A 26,154-nucleotide genomic window follows, 5' to 3' on the forward strand; every position below is an offset into this window, starting at 1 on the left:
ACACAGCTGTGACGATATCCGAGGAGAGTTCTCTTGGGAGATAATATGGTCGGCATTTGCTTGTGAGGAATTTTTGGTCAGGTGAACAAAAGCACTTGAGTTCCTGTGTGTTGTTACAATTACACCATGAAATATTAATCATGCGACATACACCGCCGCCCTTCTTCTTACCGGAGAGATGTTTATTCCTGTCAGTGCGATGCACTGAAAATCCCGTTGGCTGTACGGACTCCGACAGCATGTCCCCAGCTAGCCATGTTTCCGTGAAACAGAGTATGTTACAATCCCGGATATCTCTTTGGAAAGCAACTCTTGCCTTGATTTCGTCTACTTTGTTAACTAGGGACTGGACGTTAGCGAGTAATATACTCTCGGTGGTGTGCGCACATCCGAAGCCTCACTAGAAACCTGCTCTGGCACCCTCCGGCGCCGTTGTTTTTGGTCGGCCTCTGGAATCGGTTCAAATGCCATGAGAAGTGCAGACAAAGGATCCGCGTATACCGGTGACATTATTTGATAACTGGTTAGATGCCGTTATGTATTTCAAAACTTAGCTGTAAGCTAGGGGTTGATAGCAACTGGCTGACGCACACAGTGCAAATGTAACATAAGCAGGCTGGTAGGGCTAACAACCTTACAAGCTGATTTCTAACAATAAATTCATATAGTATTTGCTTGTAAGTTGGCTAAAAGTGCAAACGATTTGGTTTAATTTCCAACATGAATTTGACATTCAAAGGAATTCTGATTTGGTTTTATGTAATAACTTGAAAAATAGAAAGTGAGGTAACTTTGCTTTGGGACTTTTAAGCTCTAGAGTGGATGGAAGAAATATAGTTATAACTAGATGGTAACTACATGAAGTAAAGTTGTGGGGCTTGCTTTAGCTCTTTTAAAAGTATTTTTGTGGTAGTGGAAGAACTAAAAAAACAAACATTTATCTACTGTTTGAAGCAAAGCAGTTACATATAGTCAGTTACATTTAGTAATATAATTGGTCTGGTTACTTTGATAGACTACTATATCAACATGATGAATTATGATTGTGGGGCAGTTAGATCACAGAAATGTCTGTAAAGAGTGCGCTGAGAGTCGGGAAGCAAGTTCAGGGAGTGAGTGTTTAAATAAATGAAGGAGAAAAAAAACACGAAATACAAACAACGCACCGACATGAAAACAGAGTCAATAACACCTGAGGAAAGAACCAAGGGGAGAGACAGATGTAGGGAAGATAATCAAGGAGGTGATGGAGTCAGGTGAGTGTCATGAGGCGCAGGAGCGCGTGACGATGGTGACAGGTGTGCGGGATAATCAGCAGCCTGATGACCTAGAGGCCAGAGAGGGAGTACACGTGACAGTACCCCGTCCCCGACACGCGGCTCCAGCTGCAGGACACCGTCAAAGGGGGCGGACCGGCACCCCTGCTGATGTGCAAGAACCTGTCACGCCAGCTGAGGCACGGGAACCTGTCGAGTCAGCTGGGGCGCGGGAACCTGACAGATCGTTTGAGGCATGAAAGCCCAACGATCCGGCTGAGGCAGGGGAGCCTGGTGGTCCGGCTGAGGCAGGGGAGCCTGGTGGTCCGGCTGAGGCAGGGGAGCCTGGTGGTCCGGCTGAGGCAGGGGAGCCTGTAGCAGTTCCCGGACCCAACGTCATTACTCTGTCCACATACTTTTGGTCATGTAGTGTGTCAACCTTAAGACAATGGATTGTGGGGCAATCGGATCACACATTTTATCAGAAATAACTACACTCTCACTACACTTTTTTTAATACACTCTCCTACTAGAATACCACAGTATATGGAAAATGTGATAATAGAGTACAGAAGACAAGGAGGGATTGAAGTTTTAAATTAAACTTTTATCACAATGGTTTGGACAACAGCAGGATTTTCTTGAAGTTCTCTCTGGGCTAAATCGGGATCAGTGGGAAGAGGGACCCACTGACGGGATAAGGGCACCCATTCCCTCGTAGCACCTCTGCCCCCAGGGGGATACACATGTCTAGTCACTAGTTCAATTTCAATCTACTTTAAGTTATAAACAAAGCAAATTGATAGAATTTGCAGGAAATGTTCATGACATGATTTTGTCTGATTTACGTAATCGGACAGGGACACAAGATTGTGTGACTTATCCTTCAGACCTGTTAGGAAAGAAAAGTCTGTGTCAAATACTGTATGTTCAAATACTATACTTTGAGAGTTTTCTCTTGCCTGCCTGGAGTGTCAGATGGCTAGGGTTTGCAATTCTGGGACTGTTCTATTGGTCCGTTAAGCCAGGAAAGCTCAATCAAGCAAAAATAAAGTGTGTGTGGGTACATGTAGTGATTCACACCTGTATCCCGAAGCCCTGGGTTAATGCAACCAGTGCTACATTCTATCTAGAGTCCTGCATGGGCATGACTTTTTAGCGCAAGCCCTACCCATGCCGTCGACGTTCAGACCCTACCCTACCCAGGCCAGATGGCTCAACCCGAATTTAGAAGTACAGTAACTTCCTTCGTTAGTATCTATAGCTGATCGTCTCTGTCTGTCCATAGCTCCCAGCGCTGCCCCATGCGCTGTGAGTATCTGTAGTAATGGCTCCGTTTGGGCTGCTCAAAGATGACACGAGAGAGCTGTAAGCTGACGTTAGCTAGCTACTTTTCGTCACTTTAAACAGCTGTAACTTTTAATCAAAATTTCAGTTTGTACAAGTTCAGACAAAGTAGTTGATGCGGTTACTCAAACAATTGTCCTTTTTGATTGGTAACAGATCAATCTGTTCTGTTTCCAGATTTGAATAGCAGATAAGTAGACCAAGAAGTCATGCCCTCTAACTTGTTGGGAAAATGTTAAAAATGTCAGTTATTTATATATTGTTGGCACGGTTAGTAAAACAGCTATATTGATTGATCGGTAGAATATATTATTGTTCCGATTTCAGATTTGAAAAGCAGAGAAGTAGCTAATTTGTGTCAATTTGCTTTGTTGCATTTACAGTGAATGGAATGTTAAAAGTGGTGTCACAATGGGACCTTTTAGAATGTTGAGGAAATCCCATGAAAGTGGATGGAGGACAAAAATAAGGACAAAAATTTTAACAATTTTAAAAGTATAAAAGATGTCAAAAGGTTGTATGTAAGCAACTCAATCCAAACTGTGTAAAGGAGTAGCGTGCAAAAGAAAAAGAAGTATGTCAAAGATTTAAAGTGGGGGACACATTTTTTGCTAACTGCTTCAGCAAGCACACCTAACTGTTGACTTGACAGATTAATGTGCAAGTTCTCACTTCATTTTGCAACACAGTAGGCAAGGAGTTGACGTTGTACAGTCAGGTCCATTATTGGCACCCTTGATAAAGATGAGCAAAAAAAATTGTATACAATCAATCTAAATACTGTGCTATATTGTTTTATTATTTTATATAAATTGCTTAGAGAAAGATTTTGTTTAAGTAATATTTTGTTCTAAGAAAGATAACGTCAAAAGTATTTGTACTCATAAAAATTCTTAATTCAGTTTACTTTTGTAAATTAATCTCAGTTTAAGGAACTGTATTGTGGCCTTCCGTGGCTTCCTGTTTCACTGGGGTATAAACATTAGGTAACATGCATGTAAATTCCCTGTCATCGATCACCATAGGAAAAAAAGAACTCACAAACGAAAAGAGACATGGTTGTTGACATTCATAAATCTGGCAATGGCAACAACAAAAAAATACATACTACCTATAAAGGCAACAATTTTGAAGTTTAAAACCGTTGGAACAGTGGTAAACTTGCCTAGTATTGGACGCATGTGTATCTTGTCCCCACGCACAGTGAGGAAGATGGTTCAGGAGGCAAATAAAAGGGCCAAAGTAGGAGAATTACAAAACTTTGTCGCATCACCGGGTCACCACGTCTTCAAATCTACAATTCGATGCCACCTCCATGCCAATAGGCTCCTCAGAATGATTGCAAGAAAAAACCTTTATTGAGAGCAACAAACAAATGTACATGCCTAGAGTTTGATAAACAGCATTGCCACTTGGATTGAAGCCGGTGCTATGGTCAGATGACAGAGCTCTTTGGGCATGCACACCAGTCAGTGGTGGGTTTTGCGACAAAATAAGGATGCATGTGCAGAAAATAACCTCATACCTACTGTAAAATATGGTGGTAGATCTTGACTAAAATGTAAATGTTATGGTGCTATTTTGCTTCCACTGATCCTGGGGCACTTGTTAAGGTCAACAGCATCATTAACTTTACCAAATACCAGGACATTTTAGCCAAAAACCTGGTTGCCTCCGCGAGGAGGCTGAAACTTGGAGGCCGCAAGTGAAACTTCCAGCAAGACAATATCCCCAAGCACACATCAAATTTGAGAAATTGTTAATTGACGACAAAATCAGTCTCCTGACTTGAACCCCATTGAAAACCTTTTGCTCATCTTTATCAAGGGTGCCAATCATTTCGGACCTGATAGGCTATTCCATAGAATGTGTATGATGTCAGCAGGTGAGATTAATGCAATTATGGCTTTTCATTTTCAATTAAATTAAACTGTGCTCTATTTCACAGTGAAAGGAACACCAAAATGCAGCAGGAGTGGAAACGACAACAGGTTAGCTATTTCTATTTGTTCTACCTTATATTTTGTGTACCCTGCCCAAACTACCCTGTTGTGTATGTCCTAATGCCCGGCTCTGGTGTGTGTGTGCGTGTGTGTGTGTGTGTGTGTGTGTGTCAGTATGAAGATGAGCAGAAAAAGGCAGAGCGGATGCGGATCGCAGCGCTGGCTCGGCAGAACGAGGCTCTGAGGCGCCAACAGGAGGACCTGAAACTGCAGCTTATAAAGACATCGGTGGGTCTAGCTATGTCATATAGCAGCACCTAGTGCAGAGGCGAGGAGGACTAGCTGGTTGAATAAAAACAGCCAATACAAAGTCTTCCTACTCATGTCCTTCCCTTCCTCTGTCGTTTGTAGAGCTTCAGGACAGCTGTACAGATGTCTCCAGCTTCAGCTCCCCCCACAGTCAGAGTTAATGTGAAGGCACCACTGAGCACTAGGGCTACCACAGCATCACCACTCAGTGCTAGGCCCAGATCATCTCCTCTCAGGATCTCTCCCCTCACACAATCAGGTATGTCTACTGTGAACTGCGTATGTTATGGTTATGGGGATGTTTTTGATAATGTAGGTGTTGATATAAATGTATATCTCTCTTCATAGGGACCAGCCCTTCCTCCAACCACATGCCCATCATCTCTAGCGTGTGCTCTCTTTCAAGCCCTCCAGCCCCTTCAACACCTTCAAGGTAGGGCCACTGTCTGAGTGGTAGTCTCTCTTTTCTTGTATGCTCTCTCTCGCTCTCTGTCTCTCTCGTAGTGTTTGTACTACATATCATTGCCACAAGGGACAGAGAAATTCTGTCAATAATCATTGTTATTTGTTTAATGGTGCATAATAAGCCCCCATATCCTCTGTAGAATGAAGAGAACATTGGCCATGACCTCTGAAAGGGACACCAAAAGACCCAGGGTGAACGGTTTCCACCAAAACACCTCTATGGGGACCGCATCAACGGCAGCAGAGATGAATGTGTCATCCCCATCAGTCATCATCCCTATTGACGATGATGATGATGAGATCACGGATGACGATGACATTGTTATCTTGGAGACCAACAGCACCCCTATTCCAAAGAAGGCAACCTTTGACATGGCCAAGGTAAAGTCAGAGAGTAGGTCTGTGGAAACACCTTCTGGCACTGGCAACGTTAGGACCAATGGCATAGGAACAAGCTCCGTGGAGATGGGAACCGCAGCGACCAACCTCTCCCCTCTACCACCTTCCTCAGAGCAGATGAGCATCACCACCCAGACAGACATACGGGGTGAAGTGAAGGATGAAGAGGAGGAGCGAAAGAAAAAGGAGGAAGTAGAAAAGGAGAAGGAGAGAATAGAGAACCGGACAAAAGTGAAGAACAAAGAAGAGGACGACAAGAAGAGGGAGAAGGAGGAAAGAGATAGGAAGAGAACAGAACCAGGCCCATCCTCTGCAGGCCCATCCTCTGCATGCCCATCCTCTGCAGGCCCATCCTCTGCAGGCCCATCCTCTGCAGGCCCATCCTCTGCAGGCCCATCCTCTGCAGGCCCATCCTCTGCAGGCCCATCCTCTGCAGGCCCATCCTCTGCAGGCCTATCCTCTGCAGGCCTATCCTCTGCAGGCCCCTCCACACCAGGCCCCTCCACACCAGGCCCCTCCACACCAGGCCCCTCCACACCAGGCCCCTCCACACCAGGCCCGTCCTCTGCAGGCCCGTCCTCTGCAGCTCCATCCACACCAGGCCCGTCCACACCAGGCCCATCCTCTGCAGGTCCATTTTCTGCTGGCCCATCTGTCCCAGACCCATCAGACCTTCCTCGGATTGACTTCCGTAACCTGTCAGAGGCCCAGGAGCAGCAAGATCAGCTGCTGGAGCTCATGCAGGCTGCAGCCCATGAGAGGGACCAGTTCAAGGAGCAGGTCCACAAGCTGACCTGCCAGCTCCATGACCTTGAGGGCAGCATGCAGGAGCATTCCCGGGCCGCTGTGAAGAGAGAGCAATGCCACCTGGCCTGTCAGACTGGAGCAGGGGATGGAGAACGAGAGCAAGCAGAGGGGAGTAAGGTCAGTGACCAGCTGGCTGTACAGGTAGATACTCTGCTCCAGGACCTCAGCAACGCCAACTGTGAACGTGACATGCTACGCTCCCAGGTGAGTGGCCATTTTATCCCCCCTACCTTTATAGGTATGCTGTTGATATTTTACCATACCATGAAAAAGGCTAGTTTGATGGAAACCTGATGTACCAGGTGTGTGGAGGATGAAGAGGTGGTGATGGGGCAATGCATCATACTGTGTGTAAGTGAACATGAATCAGTTTGTCTATCTGATGTGATTTCTTATCTTCCTCCGCATAATCATCTGCCGTCCATTCCCTTTTGTGTCCCTGTCTACTCTCCCACCCCCAGGTGGAGGCTATGAAAGAGGAGAGGGGCAACCTCTGGTCCCAGTGTGAGACGCTGCAGCGGGACGTGGTGGAGCTGAGGAGGGAGAAACAAGAGTGGGAGAGGGAGAAACAGGAGAGGGAGAAACAGGAGAGGGAGAAAGAGGAGAGGGAGAAAGAGGAGAGAGAAGCAGCTCAGGCTGTAGCTGCCCAGACAGAGAGGGGAGACGTAGCGGCCACTGGTGCTGCTAATGGCTCGACCTCGGAGGCACCCCAGACGTGAGGATAAGATTTTCACTTCTGTTTCCTTCAGTATTCCTGTATGGTCATCAAATCACCAGCGCGTTCAGAAAGTATTCATACCCCTTGACTTATTCCACCTTTTGTTGTGTTACAGCCTGAATTCAAAATGGATGAAATAGACATTTTTTTCTCACCCACAGAATACCCTATATTGACAGTGAAAACATGTTTTTAGACATTTTTGCACAATTATTGAAAATGAAATACAAATATCTAATTTACTTATTATTCACACCCAAGTCAATACATGTTAGAATCATCTTTGGCAGCGATTACAGTTGTGAGTCTTTCTGGGTAAGTCTCTAAGAGCTTTGCACACCTGGATTGTACAATATTTGCACATTTTTGTTTTTAAAAATCTTCAAGCTCTGTCAAGATGGTTGCTGATCATCACAGCCTTTTTAAGTCTTGCCATAGATTTTCAAGCCACTTTAAGTTTATTGTCCTGCTGAAAGGTTAATTTGAACCAGATTTTCCTCTAGGATTTTGCCTGTGCTTAGCTCTTCTGTTCTATCCTAAAATACTCTTTAGTTCTTGCCAAGGACAAGCATACCATTACATGATGCAGCCACCACCATGCCTGGAAATATGAAGTGTGGTACTCAGTGATGTTTGTGTTGGATTTGCCCTAATCATAGTATTTTATATTCAGGACAGAAACTGCCTTATTTGCGAACCGGATTCATGTTTTGGAATATTTTTTTTTCTGTACAGGCTTCCTTCTCTTCACTCTGTCATTTAGGATAGTATTGTGGAGTAACAATGTTGTTGATCCATCCTCAGTTTTCTCCTATCACAGCCATTAAAGTCACCATTGGCCTCATGGTGAAATCCCTGAGCGGTATTCTTCCTCTCCTGCAACTGAGTGTATTGATACACCATGCTTAAAGGGATATTCAATGTCTGCTTTTTTAAAAATGTATTTATACCCATCTACCAATAGGTTCCCTTCTTTGCGAGGCATTGGAAAACCTCCCTGGTCTTTGTGGTTGAATCTGTGTTTGAAATTCACTGCTCAACTGAGGGACCTTACATATGATTATCTGTGGGGTACAGAGATGAGGTAGTCATGAAAAAAAAAAACGTATTATCTGACTTAAGCACATTTTTACCATAACAAAGGGGATGAATACTTATTGACTCAAGACATTTCATCTTTTCATTTTTTATTAATTTGTAAAAACATAATTCCACTTTGACATAATGGGGTATTGTGTTTAGGCCAGTGACAGTCTCAATTTAATCAATTTTAAATTCAGGCTGTAACACAACAAATTGTGGGAAAGTCAAGGGGTGTGAATACTTTCTGAAGGCACTGTACATGAACACCCTTTTTCTCTTTGTCTGTCTCTCTCAGACTGAGGGAGCTTCGGAGGAGCATTGGTCGTCTCCTTGTCACGTTTGTCCCGGCGTTGGACCTCGAACAAGTCAACTACGACTGTCCAGTCATCGACGAGATCCTCGATCAGGTTCTTACTGATGTGGAGACGTTGGGGCCTGCGTAAGGGCCTGGGGCGGGATATGGATGGAGGGGTTGTCCTCCATCTAACTCTGTGAGGAGAGGCAGACCTGGAGATGGTCACAGAGACTTCCTGCCTCTCCTTTTACCTCGGCGTTTTTACACTTTTTAAATGTATTTTCTATGGATTTTTTTACAAGTGAAAGAGGGAATGAACTGAAAAGTATTTATTTGTATTGCTGTACAAACACTTTTATATTGTTCCATGACCATGGTGGTACTTAATGATGCAACAAACAGTAAGCTATTTTGCACTGAAACTTTGGGGTTACTGAGTTCAACCTCTCCTTCTCACAAACACTTACTACTCCAATGTGGATGGAGGCTCTAGAATCTTGTCAGTGTTCCGGGAAGATGTTTTTCTCTTAGATTACAGGTGACCACAGTGACCTTTCCTGGAATTATGTCAGGAACAGAGGAGTTTTCACTTGATGAGTTAAGGGACGTAGTCTCCGCCATGATCTGCTCTGTGGCTTGGTAGAAGGACCCCCTTCTCTCCCAAAACAGACCTAGCCATCAGTTCTACATCAAGACAGACTAAGTTCAGTATTCAATGTTGCATTCACTCTTATGTGCTCATGTTCATTTATATGCTAAGAAATAATGAAGACTTTTTCACCCAAATCTTGAGTTAACATATATTTTTATTTTGTGTTGTATGTTTTATAACTAGGCGTACGATATCCAGACCCTCTCCCCTCACTCGTCACACCGTTTGTCTTATCAAAGTACTATCAATCCCTCTCTGTTCTTTTGAGCTGAGACTGATGTTTCTCTTGAAATAACAGGGTTTTTGCACTCCAGAGGATTTCAAACTTAGCGTCCCAGAGGTAGGAATAATGAAATTGTAAATTATTAAGTCAAAGTTAAGTTCCGTATGCGGGTGGAGATTGTAATGCAAGAGATGGGGGATGAGTCCATAGAGGTGCAGTGCATTCAGACCCCTTGACTTTTCCACATTTTGTTATGTTACAGCCTTATTCTAAAATTGATTAAATTGTTTTTTCCCCCTCATCGTTCTACACACAATACCCCATAATGACAAAGCAAAAACAGTTTGACAATTTTGCTAATTTATAAAAAAATAAAACCTGAAATGACATTTACGTACGTATTCAGACCCTTTGCTCAGTACTTTGTTGAAGCACCTTAGGCTGCGATTACAGCCTTGAGTCTTCTTAGGTTTTTTGCACTACAAGCTTGGCACACCTGTATTTGGGGAGTTTCTCCCATTCTTCTGCAGATCCTCTCAAGCTCTGTCAGGTTGGATGGGCAGCGTTGCTGCACAGCTATTTTCAGGTCTCTCCAGAGATGTTCGATCAGGTTCAAGTCTGGGCTCTGGCTGGGCCACTCAAGGACATTCAGAGACTTGTCCCAAAGCCACTCCTGTGTTGTCTTGGCTGTGTGCTTAGGATCGTTGTCCTGTTGGAAGGTGAACCTTCGCCCCAGTCCGAGGTCCTGAGTGCTCTGGAGCAGGTTTTAATCAAGAATCTCTGTACTTTGCTCTGTTCATCTTTCCTTTGATCCTGTCTAGTCTCCCAGTCCCTGCCGCTGAAAAACATCCCCACATCATGATGCTGCCACCAACATGCTTCACCGTAGGGATGGTGCCATGTTTCCTCCAGACGTGACGCTTACTATTCAGGCCAAGGAGTTCAATCTTGGTTTCATCAGACCAGATAATCTTGTTTCTCATGGACTTTAGGTGCCTTTTGGCAAACTCCAAGCGGGCTGTCATGTGCCTTTCACTGAAGAGTGGCTTCCATCTGGCCACTCTACCATAAAGGCCTGATTGGTGAAGTGATGCAGAGATGGTTGTCCTTCTGGAAGGTTCTCCCATCTCAACAGAGTAACTCTAGAGCTCTGTCAGTCACCATCGGGTTCTTGGTCACCTCTCTGACCAAGGCCCTTCCTTCTTCCTCAAGCTGGCCGCCCGGCCAAACTGAGCAATTGGGGAAGAGTCGTGGTGGTTCCAAACTTCTTCCATTTAAGAATGGAGGAGGCCACTGTGTTCTTGGGGCCCTTCAATGCTGCAGAAATGTTTTGCTACCCTTCCCCAGATCTGTGCCTCGACACAATCTTGTCTCGGAGCTCTACGGACAATTCCTTCAACCTTATGGCTTGGTTTTTGCTCTGACATGCACTGTCAACTGTGGGACCTTTATATAGACAGGTGTGTGCCTTTCCAAATCATGTCCAATCAAATGAATTTACCACAGGTGGACTCCAAGTTGTTGAAACATCAAGGATGATCAATGGAAACAGGATGCACCTGAGCTCAATTTTAAGTCTCATTGCGAAAGAGTCTGAATACTTACGGAAATAAGGTATTTTTGTTTTTAATAAATGAGCAAAAATGTCAACCTGTTTTTGCTTTGTCGATATGGGGTATTGTGTGTAGATTGCTGAGGAAAAATATTTATTTAATCAATTATAGAATAAGGCTGTAATGTAAAAAAAAAAAAGTGGAGAAAGTCAAGTGGTCTGAATACCTTCTGAAAGTACTGTATTTCAAAGCATGATCAAATTGTTAGCCAGCTCAAACCACTCCAAACTTTCTAGTTCATGAAGAAAGATTGACAGATTGAGGTCGTGCAACTGACTCAATATCTTCAATGATCCATATTTAACTGAACCTTTATTAATAAACTGGAAAACCAGCAGCTATATCTGGAATGTTTATCAAAGTTAACTGGTTAATTTATTGATTTGTGATTCATCCCTCAATTGGGATTAGAGAGTGGGAATGTGCTTTGTTTTCTCGACACGAGGGAATTTTGGTTGTCCTTTTAGCAATGCAACTGTCCCGGATGTATTATTTCTTTTAAAAATATATTTATTTTTTTCACTGTTCTAACGATGCGTTGACTTTTTTTTCAATGTATAGCCTCTACGAAAGATACACATTAATGCTGTAATACATGACCAACATTGTTCTAAAAGTATGCAATGAAAAAACAGACCAAGAAATCCCAATAACATTTACTGACTAACGAATCCTGTCACTTTCACAATTCCATACACGATCAGCAATAATTTACTGGGTTGGGAAGGCTTCAAAACTGAAGCATTAAAGTCATTCGGTGTCATTAGAAGAGCACATATACTTTCGCTTTGAAGCTATTTGCTGAATGGTTGGGAAATATAACAAACTTACAATTTACTTGAAATTACATTACATCAAACACTTACAATGGCTTGCATGTCATATGTTATTCTGCGATACTGAAATGTGTCGAATGCAGGTTTTAAATTACCTAGACTCAATTGGGTGCCACAGTGTAGGAGTCATAAAACCCGGAAATGGTTATAATTGTTTTTCCACCATACATTTTTCCATCTGCAATTTTAGACCTACTGTATAAGGTATGTGTTTTGTGTAGGCTTACCTTGGCGTGGCGTTTTGATAACTGCGCAAATCTCTCTAGGGCAAGTTAACTGGAATCAATAATACGCATTGTAAATTTAAGAGTAAATTGAGGCAAATATAATGAGAGAACCCACCTTGTCCTAGAGAATTACACAGCTATCAAAACGTCATGCCAATATAAGCCTACAACATATACACAATTAATTTGAATTGTTTGTAAAATTCACAATGTGAAAAATGAACGGCGGAAAAAACGTCCACTATGGGGGACTATAGTAATGGCGTCTTTTTGTAGGCACTAACCACCATGGTTCGTTGAACGAAGCCTATGGAATAATGTATGGAGTTTTTGGATAATCGCTGAAATGAAGGTCTGGTAAGCACAGGCGTAGGAGATTTTATACGTTTTGTTCTATGATATAATCATAAGCTAATATCACTTTTTTGAAGCTTTTATATAATTTACATTGCATAAAGGCTTCATATTTCATAAAGGTCATGTTATCTCATAGAACAAAACATATAAGATCTCATGAGCCTGTGTTAACCTCTGACCTTATTTTCGGCGTGTATTCCAAAATCCTATTCTTTCGACATTCATTTTGCCTATATGAATGGCTGAAAGAACCAGAGCTAAATAATTTCAGTTTTTTAGGACTACAAGCTGGCAAGCTCCTGACACCAAGTCATAAACCTCGCCCATTTCCTTTTTTTGTGTGTGCGTGTGGCAATTTTGACTTTTTGGCTGTGGAATCTGTGGCTACATTGAAGCTCGTGGAAACCCCTGGACAACTCTGGTATTACCCGCCCCTTCCCTTCTCAGCCTATCACTGCTGACTTCTCTACCGGAAGTTTTTTCTGAACTCTACGCGGGAAACCAATGTTTTGTCTCTGCTGTCTGCTTGTAGACTGGACTCCGCGCGGGACGCAGCAGAAAAGTTAAACAGTGGAGAAAAAAACTGGTAGGCAGAGATACAGGCATATTTGAATGATCCAATATTTAATATAACATAATTGTTAATGTGTCTTCGCAAGTTGGGTTACTTCAACACAGAGCAATCGAATTAAACTAGCTTAGCCATGGCTAAACTAACGAACAAGTTGGCTTTACTAAGCAAACCAGTAGCTACCAAGCTAACTCTTTAAAAAAGTGAATAACTTTAAGAGCACTTGGAAGTGGTTAATGGCCCAACTTTCTCCACTGCCTTCTCAGTATGTGTTGCAAGTGACTATCGGTGTCAACAACACAACAGCTGCTGTTTGTTCAGTTGCTGTAGTTAGCTAACTAGCTAGTAACATTATCTCTAGTCTAGCTGACATCTCTTTTTCAGTTAGCTAACGTTACTCTCTTTGCCTGTATTTAGTAGCAAGATGAAGGTGATAACATGTGAGATTGCGTGGCACAACAAAGAACCTGTCTACAGTCTGGACTTCCAGCACAACTCAGAGGGCCGCATACACAGGCTGGCCACAGCAGGAGTGGACACCACTGTCAGGGTGAGCAACAGTTAGCTACTAACGTTATCTGTTTAAAACAACCCCTCCATTGTTGTTTAGTCATTCATTCTCTGGGGTTGTTTCATGTGTCCCACCTGGAATTGAGACCAGTCTATTGTTCTCTCGCTCTCATATGCACACACTGTGAACACTTTGTATGCATTAGCAGATTGTCTCACACACACACACACACACACACACACACACACACACAGAGCTTGGTAAGGAAACTGTAATAATGTATTGTATGGTGATATACTTATTAAGAGAGACAATGACCTAATGAGTGTAGTGGGTCTGCGTGATGCTATAACGTGTGATGTCACTTCCTGTGGTTAGTTGTGGCGTGTGGAGATGGGGCCTGATGGGAAGGCAGTGGTGGACTTCCTGTCCAACCTGGCACGGCACACCAAGGCTGTCAATGTGGTGCGCTTCTGCCCCAACAGTGAGCTGCTCGCTTCTGGAGGAGATGGTGGGTCACGATGTAGCAAACCTGTATATATCAACTATAGCATAGTTGACAAATAAAATGGTTTGCTATAATATATAAAGATGTGGTTAGATACAGTATATTGGCACCCTTGCATGATTCACTATTTCTTCTCAAATAAGTTGAAAAAACATTTGTTTATATTTGTTTTATTTCCACTGCACAGGACCGAGATCAAAAATATCTAAACTGAAATTGAGAGAGTTCACAATTATTCAAAATTAGAATTAATTTGGTTAGAGGCAATTATTCTCATTTACTGTGTAATTAATCTAATCTGTGATACTTTGCAGGTGCTTACAGGGTAAACATTGCCATTCAACCAGTTTTAAAAAGAAAAAAACAAAAGAATCTTCCCAGGTTAAATCAGGGTGCTGAAGCCACTGCTTCCCACATAAATATTTAGATATAATATTTATTAATCTGTGTCTTTGCCACATTCATTCTATTACAGACACCTTAATGCATACTTTTAAATTATATTACGTGAGCTAAACATAAAGGAAATTGTTTTATTTTTTTAAGTATAATCTTTAGACATTACTAATGTTACTGTCCCCACTAAAGAATATCAAAATCCATGTAATTTTGTCCTGCAACATTTAATTGAAATACTGTAGAATTCTATTCATTCCTGTGGAGGACTGCTCCTACTGAGGAGTCCCAATATGGCCAACCAGTGGCTTCAAAGCCTCTCAATGGCCAATACATAGCATCAGCAACCCAGGGTTTATATTCATCATTGGTGCCAGTATATTTGACTGCATCTGTATGACAAAAATGTTTTGCCATAAAGATATAACATATATAGCAAATAAAATGGAACAAGGATGATCAGTGTCTCCAATTGTAATCCATTGATGCCAACACTGAAGAAAAATACGCTATTTACATTTCAGTCATTTAGCGGACACTTATCTAGAGCATACATTTTTTTGTACTTTACAATGTTCAAGTCATAGCTAGGCAGAATCTCTAACCGAACACTTGGCCCCTAAGCCCTTTATCGATTGGCAACTTACTGATGTGTTCGATAGTGATTACTCGAGTCTGCAAGTGTTTTGGTCAAAATGAGCATTGAGACGATGCACACTCGACGTCCCAAATGTCACTTATCAATATTCTAAATCCATTCGCGAGCTGTCTTGGGCAGACAGACGCATACACCGATAGACATTGAGAAAACTCCTGCACAAAATATGTGCGAGTAAATCCATCGCCGGTGACTTCATCGGCTAATTTAGCTGGTTGTAGACTGCTTTGATAACAAATATTCAGTGTGTGTGTTAATGACTGTGTGTTGATGACTCTGTGTAACAGATTCAGCCATCCTGCTGTGGAAGCTGAATGACAATAAGGAGCCTGAGCAGGCCCCGTCGTTCCAGGAGGAGGAGGATAGTCAGCTCAACAAGGAGAGCTGGAGCGTGGTCAAGACCCTGCGGTGACACCCTTTAATCACTCCCCTTATCTACAATACATTGTCCCTTCCCTGTGTATTACTTCATAATCACATTTGTGACTGTTTGTGTGTGCACTGTTTAAATGGTGTTGTGTTTTGTAGGGGACATATTGAGGATGTGTATGACATCAGCTGGACCCGGGATGGGAACTTCATGGTCTCTGGTTCTGTGGACAACACTGCCATTATGTGGGATGTAACAAAGGGTAAGACGTGTGTGAGAGTACATATAGCTTGTGTGTCTAAATATGTCTATTCAGTTACATTTGCAGCCAAGTACTGTATATTGGCACCCTTGGACTTTAATCCCCTATGTCTTCTAAAATAATTAAAATTTAAGAAAAACATTTGGTCACCTCACCTTATTGGCATTTCAACATTGCGGAATTAATAGTATTTTGTAAACTTTTTAAAACAATTTTAATTTAGAAAATAAAGACATGGCATGGACAAAATTATTGCCACCTTGGAGCTAAATACATTTGTTTCTGTAATGTTGAAAATCCAATAACAAGGTGTGGTGGCCAAATGTTGTTCTTTATTATTTCAACTTATTTTAGAAAAAAATTTGAAGTATTTAATAAATCTGCAAGGGTGCCAATATATTTGGCCATATTCTGTGTAATGTGTGTGTATGGATGTTATTCAGTAAGGAATAATACCCCTACACGATCATTACTATGGGACAGTTGGAGATCATATTTGAGTATTGAAACAATGTTGCAAATGTCAGAGACAGACAGCAAGGTTTATACAAACCTCTGCTGTTGAAAACTAAATGTTAGTCTTAAAGAAATGTGAGATACTGTCTAGATGCTTTTTATAGTGGAGATCAAGTTTATAACTTCCCTGCCTGGGCTGATGAGACAGTGAATTGCGCACTCAAATGGAACAGAGTAAATAGGCATTTTAACTTCATAGATTTAGCCGGTGCTAACTTGTGTAATAGACACCGTCTGGAATGCGATTTTAACCAATCAACATTCAGGATTAGATAGAAGCTGTTTTTCAGTCTCTCGGTCCCAGCTTTCATGCACCTGTACTGACCTTCTGGATGGTAACAGGGTGAACAGGCCGAGGCTCAGGTGGTTGATGTCCTTGATCTTTTTATACCTGGATACAGCCCTTATCCGTGGTATATTGGCCATATACGACAACCTCCCGAGGTGCCTTATTGCTATTATAAACTGGTTACCAATGTAATTAGAGCAGTAAAAATAAATGTTTTCTCATACAAGTGGTATACAGTCTGATATACCATGGCTGCTAGCCAATCATCATTCAGGGCTCAAACCACCCAGTTTATAATTAGTTATAACACCGGTAATAACTTGTATTTCTCAGGTCAGAAGCTGTGCATCTTTAACGACCATAAGAGCTATGTGCAGGGAGTGACCTGGGACCCGCTGGGCCAGTATGTGGCCACACTCAGCTGTGACAGGTAGGAACACAGCCAGCCTCTGGTCCCCTGTAAGAAGCCATTTTGTCTCCTTTTATCAGTGATCAGTGGGACTAACATGGACTTTTAGATCTGAACCTTCTTAAACAGTGTTATATGATTGATGATCTGACTGTCTTCCCTCCCTCAGGGTGATGCGTGTGTACAGTACTCAGAGCAGGAGGAAAGTCTACAGTGTCAGTAAGATGAGCTCTGGATCAGCTGCGGAGGGAGAGGTCAGTATGAGCTGAGTGGACAAATGTTCTCCCATAGATGGGTTAGCTGACAATGTAAAGAAAACAATGCGCGCACTTCAATGGGGCGGAAGTATGTGTTTTGATTCTGCATAGCCAGAAAGCTGCCAACAATGACAAGACGCTACCATTTGGGAATCGTAAGTAACTTGTTTCAGCTAGTTTCGTCTTTTTCTTGATACCATGTCTTGTTTTGACTGGAGACGAACTATAGCTTAGATGTTGTCAACACTCTAAGCCAACTCTGTCTGTTTTGCCCCATATGTGTCAGTTTTGTTGCTAAACAACTATCTACACACACACACACACACACACAACCATACACACACCAAACACTCTTTAATGTGATGGTGTTTGTCTGTCTGTTTATTTGTGTGCAGGTGAAACGGTACCGAATGTTCCATGACGACAGCATGAGGTCTTTCTTCAGACGCTTGACCTTCACACCGGACGGCTCCTTCCTGCTCGCACCAGGTAAACGCACACACGCACTCACACAGAAACAGTTAAGCCTTGTTCACATTGGTAGTTTGAAGTGATTCAAATACAATTTTTTTGCGTATCCGATACGAATCTGTTTTATTTCCTGCAGTCTGAACAGCCAAAAAGCAAATTGATTCAGATGTCTCAAGCCACATTTTAAACCACCTTAGTAGGTGGTTTGAAGTCATATACAAAACTGATTCTTTCCCATGCAACCTGTCTGAATGTTCAAATCTGATTTATTTAGACAGTTATTTGGCGTATCTTGTTGCTTGCTAGCTACTCTGTTGACAGTTTGACAAGAACATGTGCTAGCTAACTAGCTTGTTAATTGTTTACAAACAAATGAGTGAATGTGCTAGAGCGCTAAACAGCTACCTAACTAGTTGACTGCTGTAGCTAGACATAAAGGACTAGTTTTGAGAGTTGGATCATCTTATCCTTTAAAGGTGTTCTTACACAATGATTTTGAGTATACTGAGAAACATCCATGGCAGGCATTGTCACCTTAGCTTGTTACATAACTTCTGAGTGATAGGAAGCACAAGCACCACCACCGCACACACCTGTTGTTACTATGACAACTAGCATAGCCATGTCAGCAAATGACTGCTGTCTGAACACGCACACATGAAAAATAAAACTGATTTGAGTGTGGAGGCCTGCATTGTGAACAAGGCTTTATTCTGTACATCCATCTGGTGATTTGAAACAGGAAGTAATTGTGTCCTGTGCTGCTGTCATATCCTGTGATGTTGTAGAGGTCATGGGTGACATCCTGTTTAACCCATCTCTTTTCTCCCTCTCTGTGTCCCTCTCTCTCTCCCCTCTCCTCCCTGTCTGCTTTTTCTGTCTCTCTGTAGCGGGGTGTGTGGAGGCGGGGGAGAACATCACCAACACCACCTACGTCTTCTCCAGGAAGAGCCTCAAGAGGTAACTGCTGCCAACCAATAGCCCTTTGTGGACAATAAAGATGAATTGAACTGAGACTGTCCAGGTCTGGAGTTAGCTGCTGTCTCTGGGTCTGTTGCTCTAGGTCAGTATTTCCCAACTCCAATCCTCCAGTACCCCCAACAACACACATTTTGTTGGATAGCTTGATGATTCGTTGACAAGTAGAATCAGGCATGCTTGTCCAGGGACTGGAGTTGGGAACCGCTGCTCTACTGTACGTCTTAGAGCTGGATATGGACAAAAATCCATATTGCGATTAAATTGCCTGATTGATGAGAGTCAATCACCACCTTCCGGAAACACCTGAAACCCCACCTCTTCAAGGAATACCTGGGATAGGATAAAGTAATCCTTCTAACCCCCCCCTTAAAAGATTTAGATGCACTACTGTAAAGTGGTTGTTCCACTGGATATTTAAGGTGAATGCACCAATTTGTAAGTCGCTCTGGATAAGAGCGTCTGCTAAATGACTTAAATGTAAATGTAATGAAACTGGATGCATCTTCCTTTCTGTATTCTAGGCCCATAGCTCACCTGCCCTGCCCTGCTAAAGCCACCCTGGCTGTGCGCTGTTGCCCTGTCTACTTTGAGCTGAGGACCAAGAAGGGAGATGGTAAAGACACACAGCTCTTCTACTGATTATTACTCATTCATATATTTCATTTATTCAGCAAACACTTTTACCCAAGCTATAAAAGGATAGCTAACAGCCTCTCTCTCCCTCCCTCCCTGCTCTCCAGATGGCAGTGCCCAGCCCCTGCCCAACACGTTTGGCTTGCCCTACAGACTGGTGTTTGCTGTGGCCTCCGAGGATTCCATCTTCCTCTATGACACTCAGCAGACCCTACCTTTCGGCTACGTCTCCAACATCCACTACCACACACTCAGCGACCTCACCTGGTAGTCCACACAAAACATGAAACATAATACAGAATGACATAATACAGAACATCATCATTAGACAAGAACAGCTCAAGGACAGAACTACATACATTTATTTTTAAAGGCACACGTAGCCTACATATCAATGCATACACACAAACTATCTATGTCAAATAGGGGAGAGGTGTTCTGCCGCGAGGTGTTACTTTATCTGTTTTTTGAAACCAGGTTTTCTGTTTATTTGAGCAATATGAGATGAAAGGAAGTTACATGCAACTGTACGCTTTCTTGAATTTGTTCTGGATTTGGGGACTGTGAAAAGACCCCTGGTGGCATGTCTGGTGGGATCCGTGTGTGTGTCAGAGCTCTGTGTAAATTGACTATGCAAACAATTTGGGATTTTCAACACATTGATGTTTCTTATAAAAAGAAGTGACGCAGTCAGTCTCTCTTCAACTCTAAGCCAAGAGAGACTGGCATGCATAGTATTTATATCAGCCCTCTGATTACAGTTAAGAGCAAAATGTGCCGCTCTGTTTTTGATGAGCTTGAGGTAGGAGATGCCTTAACCACAGATCTAGGATCCGATGACCCTACCACTCCCAATCCTGAACGGCACTGAAAAATATCTGATCCTGTGTCAGTGTTTAGGGGTAACTTCTAACTACTGTTTAATTAGTTGCTGTTGTGTGGCATTGTTCCGGTCTGTGGTGTTTTCACCCAGTCTCCTTAGTGATGTCATATCCTTTTGTAGGTCTCGGGACGGTTCCTTCCTGGCGGTGTCGTCTACAGACGGCTACTGCTCCTTCCTGTCCTTCTCCCCTGGCGAGCTGGGCACGCCCCTCAAGGAGCCCCCTGTCCTGGAGGTCGTCACCCCTGGCAACGGGCCCGAAAAGAAGGGCAAGAAGGTTGCAGCAGCCCGCACGGTGTCCCCCGTCCCCAAAACAGAGAGCACCGCCCCTGTTCACCCCACCACTAAAGAGGCCCCCAGCACCCCTCTCTCCTCCCTCACCTCCCCTGGCACCCCCCTGACCCCTGGGGGAGAGGAGAAGAAGAACCCTGGCAAGGCCAAGACCCAGCCCCGTAGGATCACCCTCAACACCTTGGAGGGGTGGGGCAAGCCCAGCACCCCCAAAGCGCCCGCTGCTAGTGCCCCCAAAACCCCCACCACAGCCAGCACCAGCACACCCTCCACCCCTCAGCAGCCTCGCCTCACCCCCTCTACCCCCAACACCCCCTCTACCCCCAACACCCCCTCTACCCCCCTCGCCCCCTCTATAGCCCAGCCCTGCCTCACGCCAAAAGCCCAATGCAGCAGCGGTAAAACCCTGGGCCCCAGCACCCCTAAAGCTAGCACCACCCCTAAAGGGCCCACCCCCAGGTAAGAGCACAAATACAAGATTGTGTGTCTGTTTTTGCCTGTCTCTGTTTATATGCTTGCCTGTGAGTCAGAGTTGGTGCGTGTATTACGTGAGAGTGTGTGTCTGCATGTGTGAGTAGCTTTTGCACGATGATGTATCTTGATCCTGGTTGAATCACTCATCATGTGAGCCACCACTAAAATCAAGGGATAGATGAAACCCTTCTTGCTGTAATGTCTTCCCCTGGTCCATAAGCTCAGAACTATCCTGCACTCACTTTTTCTAAGAGCATCTGCTAAATGACTAAAATGTAAATGTAATGCTGCTTGATGCTATAGCCTAGATGCTAAAACGAGTTAGCCTGACTGCTTCGCTCTCTCTCGCAAGACTACGGTACGTAAATGTATGCAAACTCTCATTCAAATGGCCTGTGGTGAGTGGAGCCAGACGACAGCCTGACTGGTGCCTACACACAGCTACTACATAACTGCCACATCACTGGATGGAAAGGAGCGGTTAGACGGGGAGTGGACCAGCCAGGCAGCTTGCCTAGTGTAGGGAAGGACATTGAACCATTTCCCCACTAATGTTTCCATTTATTGCAAATGGTTGTGAATTATTTTGTAAACTTAGATTTTCAGATGTTGCAGATGATTTGTCATTTGTTGTGTGTGACAAAATAATGAGCGCGCTTGTGGCATGTTTGGTCATTAGCTACTGTCTGTCAGAACAAAACCCTGTCTGGTATTCAGGGTTTGTTGGACCCCCCCCCCCCACTGTTAATCAAGTACTGATTATCCTGAGTAGCTGCCGGCAGATAATAGATGGGCTGTGTGTGTGTGACATTATCAGTCTATATGAACACAGGCCGAATGGTTCAAAGTGAAGTTATTATTTGCAGGTCTACTTTTTCTCTATGAATCCTAAATTAGGTGGGAGTGTTTCGTATGTAGGCCTACACTGATAGAATAGTAGCTGTATGTTGAGTTCTGCTGTTGTCTTAGGACTAATTCCTCAGCCACCTACTCAAGAGTCGGGTAGAATCCCCTTCTAAGTCACTGTTGTCTCTCTCTCTCTACCTTCTGTTTTCAGACGGATATCTCTGACTCCTGTCGTCTCCAGATCTCCAGCTGCCTTCACCACACCCTCCTCCACAGAGAAAGCCAAACATGGTCAGTATATCCTGCAACAACTAACGGCGGGATTGGCCAAGCACTTTACAAGACCAGCGATTGGCTATGGACAGTATCATCATTACTGGTCTGCCTCTGAGAGCCCAACTAATGAAACATCAACAACATTTGAGTATACTAAATTATGTGAAATCTTATTCCTAAGAACTGTTTGTTTTATCCAGTCCAGTGTTCTGCCTATGATTGATGCATGTCTTTTGGTTCAACTTATTCCCCCAGAACGGCCCTCTCCCCCCACTGACCCTGTGTGCCAGCCCCCAGAGTCCAAGCGGCCCAAAACCAGCACCCTGGCAGGCAAGACAGGGGTGGCTCCAGCCTCAGGGTCAACACCCAAACCCTAAGGACCCCACGCTACTAAGAACACTGAAGCACGAGTACAGAGCAGCACAGAGAGTGGTGTCAACATGCAACTCACATATTATCCTCATACACACCTACACTGTCACACACACACACACACACACACACACACACACACACACACACACACACACACACACACTTTTGGAGTTTAGCCTACAGAACTGCATAGACTGGTGTTGTTAGCTAACATTTTACATTTTAGTCATTTAGCAGACGCTCTTATCCAGAGCGACTTACAGTAGTGAATGCATACATTTCATAATTTTTTTTGCTGGCCCCCCGTGGGAATCGAACCCACAACCCTGGTGTTGCAAACACCATGCTCTACCAACTGAGCTACAGGGAAGTAGCTCAGTTGGTAGCTAACACACACAAGTTCACAGAGCGAAAACTGGCATTTTCCTCCTAACATTCTGTATGTTTTTGTAACTTGACATTCTGAATCTGTAGCTCTTTTTGGTGGATAACCAGGTTATTGTGAAATTGAAATAAAGGATATGAAACAAAAAGTTTCAAATAAGATAAACCTCCTCAGTCCAAAAGAAGCCTAGCTCACTTATGAAACTCAATGGTCATTGACGTTTAGTCAGAATTATTGTCTGTATAAGTATTATATTAGTACACTATATATATAGTGCCTTTTGGAAAGTATTCAGACCACTTGACTTGTTACACATTTTCTTATGACAGCTTTATTCTAAAATGTATTAAATAAAACATTTTCCTCAGCAATCTACACACAATTTCCCATAATGACAAAGCGAAAACATGTTTTTAGACATTTTTGCAAAGTTATTAAAAACAAACCTTATTTACATAAGTATTCAGACCCTTTGCTATGTGACTCAAAAATACGCTCGGGGGCATCCTGTTTTCCTTGAGCTGTTACTACAACTCAATTGGAGTCCATCTCTGGTCAATTCAATTGATTGTACATGATTTGGCCTGTCTATAAGGTCCCACAGTTGACAGTGCATGTCAGAGAAAAAACCAAGCCATGAGGTCGAAGGAATTGTCCGTAGAGCGACGAGAATGGATTGTGTCGAGGCACAAATCTGGGGAAGGGTACCAAAACATTTCTGCAGCATTGAAGGTCCCTCATTCTTAAATAGAATAAGTTTGGAACCACCAAGACTCTTCCTAGAGCTGGCCGCCCGGCCAAACTGAGCAATTGAGGGAGAAGGGCCTTGGTCAGGGAGGTGACCAAGAACTCAATGGTCACTCTGAGCTCCAGAGTTCCTCTGGAGATGGGAGAACCTTCCAGGACTACCATCTCTACAGCACCACCAATTAGGCCTTTATGGTAGTGGCCAGACGGAAGCCACTCAGTAAAAGGCACATGACAGCCCGCTTGGAGTTTGCCAAAAGGCATCTAAAGAACTCTCAGACCATGAGAAACAGGATTCTCTGGTCTGATGAAACCAAGAACTCTGGCCTGAATGCTAAGAGTCACGTCTGGAGGAAACCTGGCACCATCCCTATGGTGAAGCATGGTGGTGGTAGCATCACGCTGTGGGCTGTTTTTCAACAGCAGGGACTGGGAGACTTGTCAGGATTGAGGCAAAGATGAATGGAGCAAAGTACAGAGAGATCCTTGATGAAAACCTGCTCCAGAGCACTCAGGACCTCAGACTGGGGTGAAGGTTCACCTTCCAACAACCCTAAGCACACAGCCAAGACAATGTAGGAGAGGCTTCTGGACAAGTCTCAATGTCCTTGAGTGGCCCAGACAGAGCCTGGACTTGAACCCGATCGAACATCTCTGGAGAGACCTGAAAATAGCTGTGCAGCAACACTCCCCATCCAACCTGACAGAGCTTGAGAGGTTCTGCAGAGAAGAATGGGAGAAACTCTCCAAATACAGGTGTGCCAACTTGTAGCGTCACACACGACGACTTGAGGCTGTAATCACTGCCAAAGGTGCATCAACAAAGTACTGAGTAAAGGGTCTGAATACTTATGTAAATGTAATATTTCAGTTTTGTATTTTATAAATTAGCAAACATTTCTGAAACAGTTTTTGCTTTGTCATTATGGGGCTATTGTGTGTAGATTGAGGGGGGAAAAAACTATTTAATCAATTTTAGAATAAGGCTGTAACGTAACAATGTGTAAGTCAAGGGGTCTGAATACTTTCCAAAGGCACTGTACAAATGTATGTAAAAACGCCTTCTGCTATTTCAGCCACACCCATTTGCTGACAGGTGTATAAAATCGAGCACACAGCCATGCAAACTCCACAGACAAACTTTAGCAGTAGAATGGCCTTACTGAAGAGCTAAGTGACTTTCAATGTGGCATCGTCATAGAATGCCACCTTCCAATACGTCAGTTTGTCAAATTTCTGCCCTGCTAGAGCTACCCCGTTCAACTGTAAGTGCTGTTATTGTGAAGTGGAAACGTCTAGGAGCAACAACTGCTCAGCCACGAAGTGGTAGGCTACAAAAGCTAACAGAATGGGAGTGCTGAAGAGCTTAAAAATCGCCTGTCCTCGGTTGCAACACTCACTATCGAGTTCCAAACTGCCTCTGGAAGCAATGTCAGCACAATAACTTTTCGTTGGGAGCTTCATGAAATGGGTTTCCATGGCCAACCAGCAGCACCCAAGCCTAAGATCACCATGCGCAATGCCAAGCGTCGGCTGGAGTGGTGTAAAGCTTGCTGCCATTGGACTCTGGAGCAGTGGAAACGCGTTCTCTGGAGTGATGAATCACGCTTCACCATCTGGCAGTCTGACAGACAAACCTGGGTTTGGTAGATGCCAGTAGAACGCTACCTGCCCGAATGCATAGTGCCATCTGTAAAGTTAGGTGGTGGAGGAACGATGGTCTGGGACTGTTTTTCATGGTTCGGACTAGGCCCCTTAGTTCCAGTGAAGGGAAATGTTGACGCTACAGCATACAATGACATTCTAGACGATTCTGTTGCAACAGTTTGGGGAAGGCCCTTTCCTGTCTCAGCATGACAATGCCCCATGCACACATCAAGGAACATACAGAAATGGTTTGTTGAGATTGGTGTGGAATAACGTCTTGTATTTTTTTGGGGGGGGGGGTACTTTTTACCACCTTTTTCTCCCTAGTTTTATGATATCCAATTGGTAGTTGTAGTCTTGTCCCATTGCCGCAACTCCCGTACGGACTCAGGAGAGGTGAAGGTCGAGAGCCATGCGTCCTCCGAAACACGACCCTGCCAAGCCGCAATGCTTCTTGACACACTGCTCGCTCAACCCGGAAGCCAGCAGCTCCAATGTGTTGGAGGAAACACCGTCCAACTGGCTACGGTGTCAGCGTGCATGCGCCCGGCCCGCCACAGGAGTCGCTAGAGCGCGATGGGACAAGGACATCCCAGCCAGCCAAACCCTCCCCTAATCTGGACAACGCTTGGCCAATTGTGCGCCGTCTCATTGTGCCTGCACAGAGCCCTGACCTCAACCCCATCAAACAATTTTGGATGAATTGGAACGCCGAATGCGAGCCAGGTGTAATCGCCCAACATCAGTGCTCTTGTGGCTGAATGGAAGCAAGTCTGCAACAATGTTCCAACATCTTAGTGGAAAGCCTTCCCAGAAGAGAGAAGGCTGTTATAGCAGCAAAGTGGGGACCAACTCCATGTTAATGCCCATG

At 43.8% G+C, this 26,154-nt stretch overlaps 2 protein-coding genes across 4 annotated transcripts in view; both read left to right on the top strand.

Moving 5' to 3' along the window:
- LOC106586633 (MORC family CW-type zinc finger protein 3) overlaps positions 1-9,408 on the top strand; it is a 28,435-nt gene extending 19,027 nt beyond the window's left edge. Inside the window, exons 13-19 of the mRNA XM_014174126.2 lie at positions 4,552-4,594; positions 4,721-4,834; positions 4,958-5,114; positions 5,204-5,288; positions 5,461-6,730; positions 6,988-7,241; positions 8,623-9,408. Coding sequence (XP_014029601.2) covers positions 4,552-4,594; positions 4,721-4,834; positions 4,958-5,114; positions 5,204-5,288; positions 5,461-6,730; positions 6,988-7,241; positions 8,623-8,770 — 2,071 coding nt within the window. The 3' untranslated portion in view covers positions 8,771-9,408. The remainder of the gene's footprint in view (positions 1-4,551; positions 4,595-4,720; positions 4,835-4,957; positions 5,115-5,203; positions 5,289-5,460; positions 6,731-6,987; positions 7,242-8,622) is intronic.
- A 3,220-nt stretch (positions 9,409-12,628) lies between these two features.
- On the top strand, positions 12,629-23,054 carry LOC106586634 (chromatin assembly factor 1 subunit B). 3 transcript variants are annotated; one of them, XM_045707340.1, is made up of 15 exons: positions 12,629-13,116; positions 13,519-13,651; positions 13,991-14,123; positions 15,462-15,582; positions 15,703-15,806; positions 16,945-17,041; positions 17,190-17,274; positions 17,673-17,766; positions 18,639-18,708; positions 19,251-19,342; positions 19,470-19,629; positions 20,366-20,992; positions 22,065-22,144; positions 22,385-22,605; positions 22,656-23,054. In XM_045707340.1, the coding sequence occupies exons 2-14, from the start codon at positions 13,526-13,528 to the stop codon at positions 22,504-22,506; spliced, it is 1,911 nt and encodes a 636-aa protein (XP_045563296.1). In that variant the 5' UTR covers positions 12,629-13,116; positions 13,519-13,525; the 3' UTR covers positions 22,507-22,605; positions 22,656-23,054. The 3 variants fall into 3 exon arrangements, with proteins under 3 accessions (XP_045563296.1, XP_014029604.2, XP_014029605.2); XM_014174129.2 differs by having other exon boundaries at positions 12,631-13,116; positions 22,385-22,601; positions 22,652-23,054; XM_014174130.2 differs by having other exon boundaries at positions 13,007-13,116; positions 13,522-13,651; positions 22,385-22,601; positions 22,652-23,054.
- Positions 23,055-26,154: the final 3,100 nt, after the last annotated feature.

Source organism: Salmo salar, chromosome ssa25, assembly GCF_905237065.1.
Source record: "Salmo salar chromosome ssa25, Ssal_v3.1, whole genome shotgun sequence".
NCBI classification, from domain to species: Eukaryota; Metazoa; Chordata; class Actinopteri; order Salmoniformes; family Salmonidae; genus Salmo; species Salmo salar.

Coding starts and splice junctions, on each gene's coding strand:
- LOC106586634 (XM_045707340.1), top strand. CDS start 13,526: ATGAAGGTGATAACATGTGAGATTGCGTGGCACAACAAAGAACCTGTC. Junction 13,652..13,990: donor GAGTGGACACCACTGTCAGG/GTGAGCAACAGT, acceptor TCCTGTGGTTAG/TTGTGGCGTGTGGAGATGGG. Junction 17,767..18,638: donor CTCCTTCCTGCTCGCACCAG/GTAAACGCACAC, acceptor GTCTCTCTGTAG/CGGGGTGTGTGGAGGCGGGG.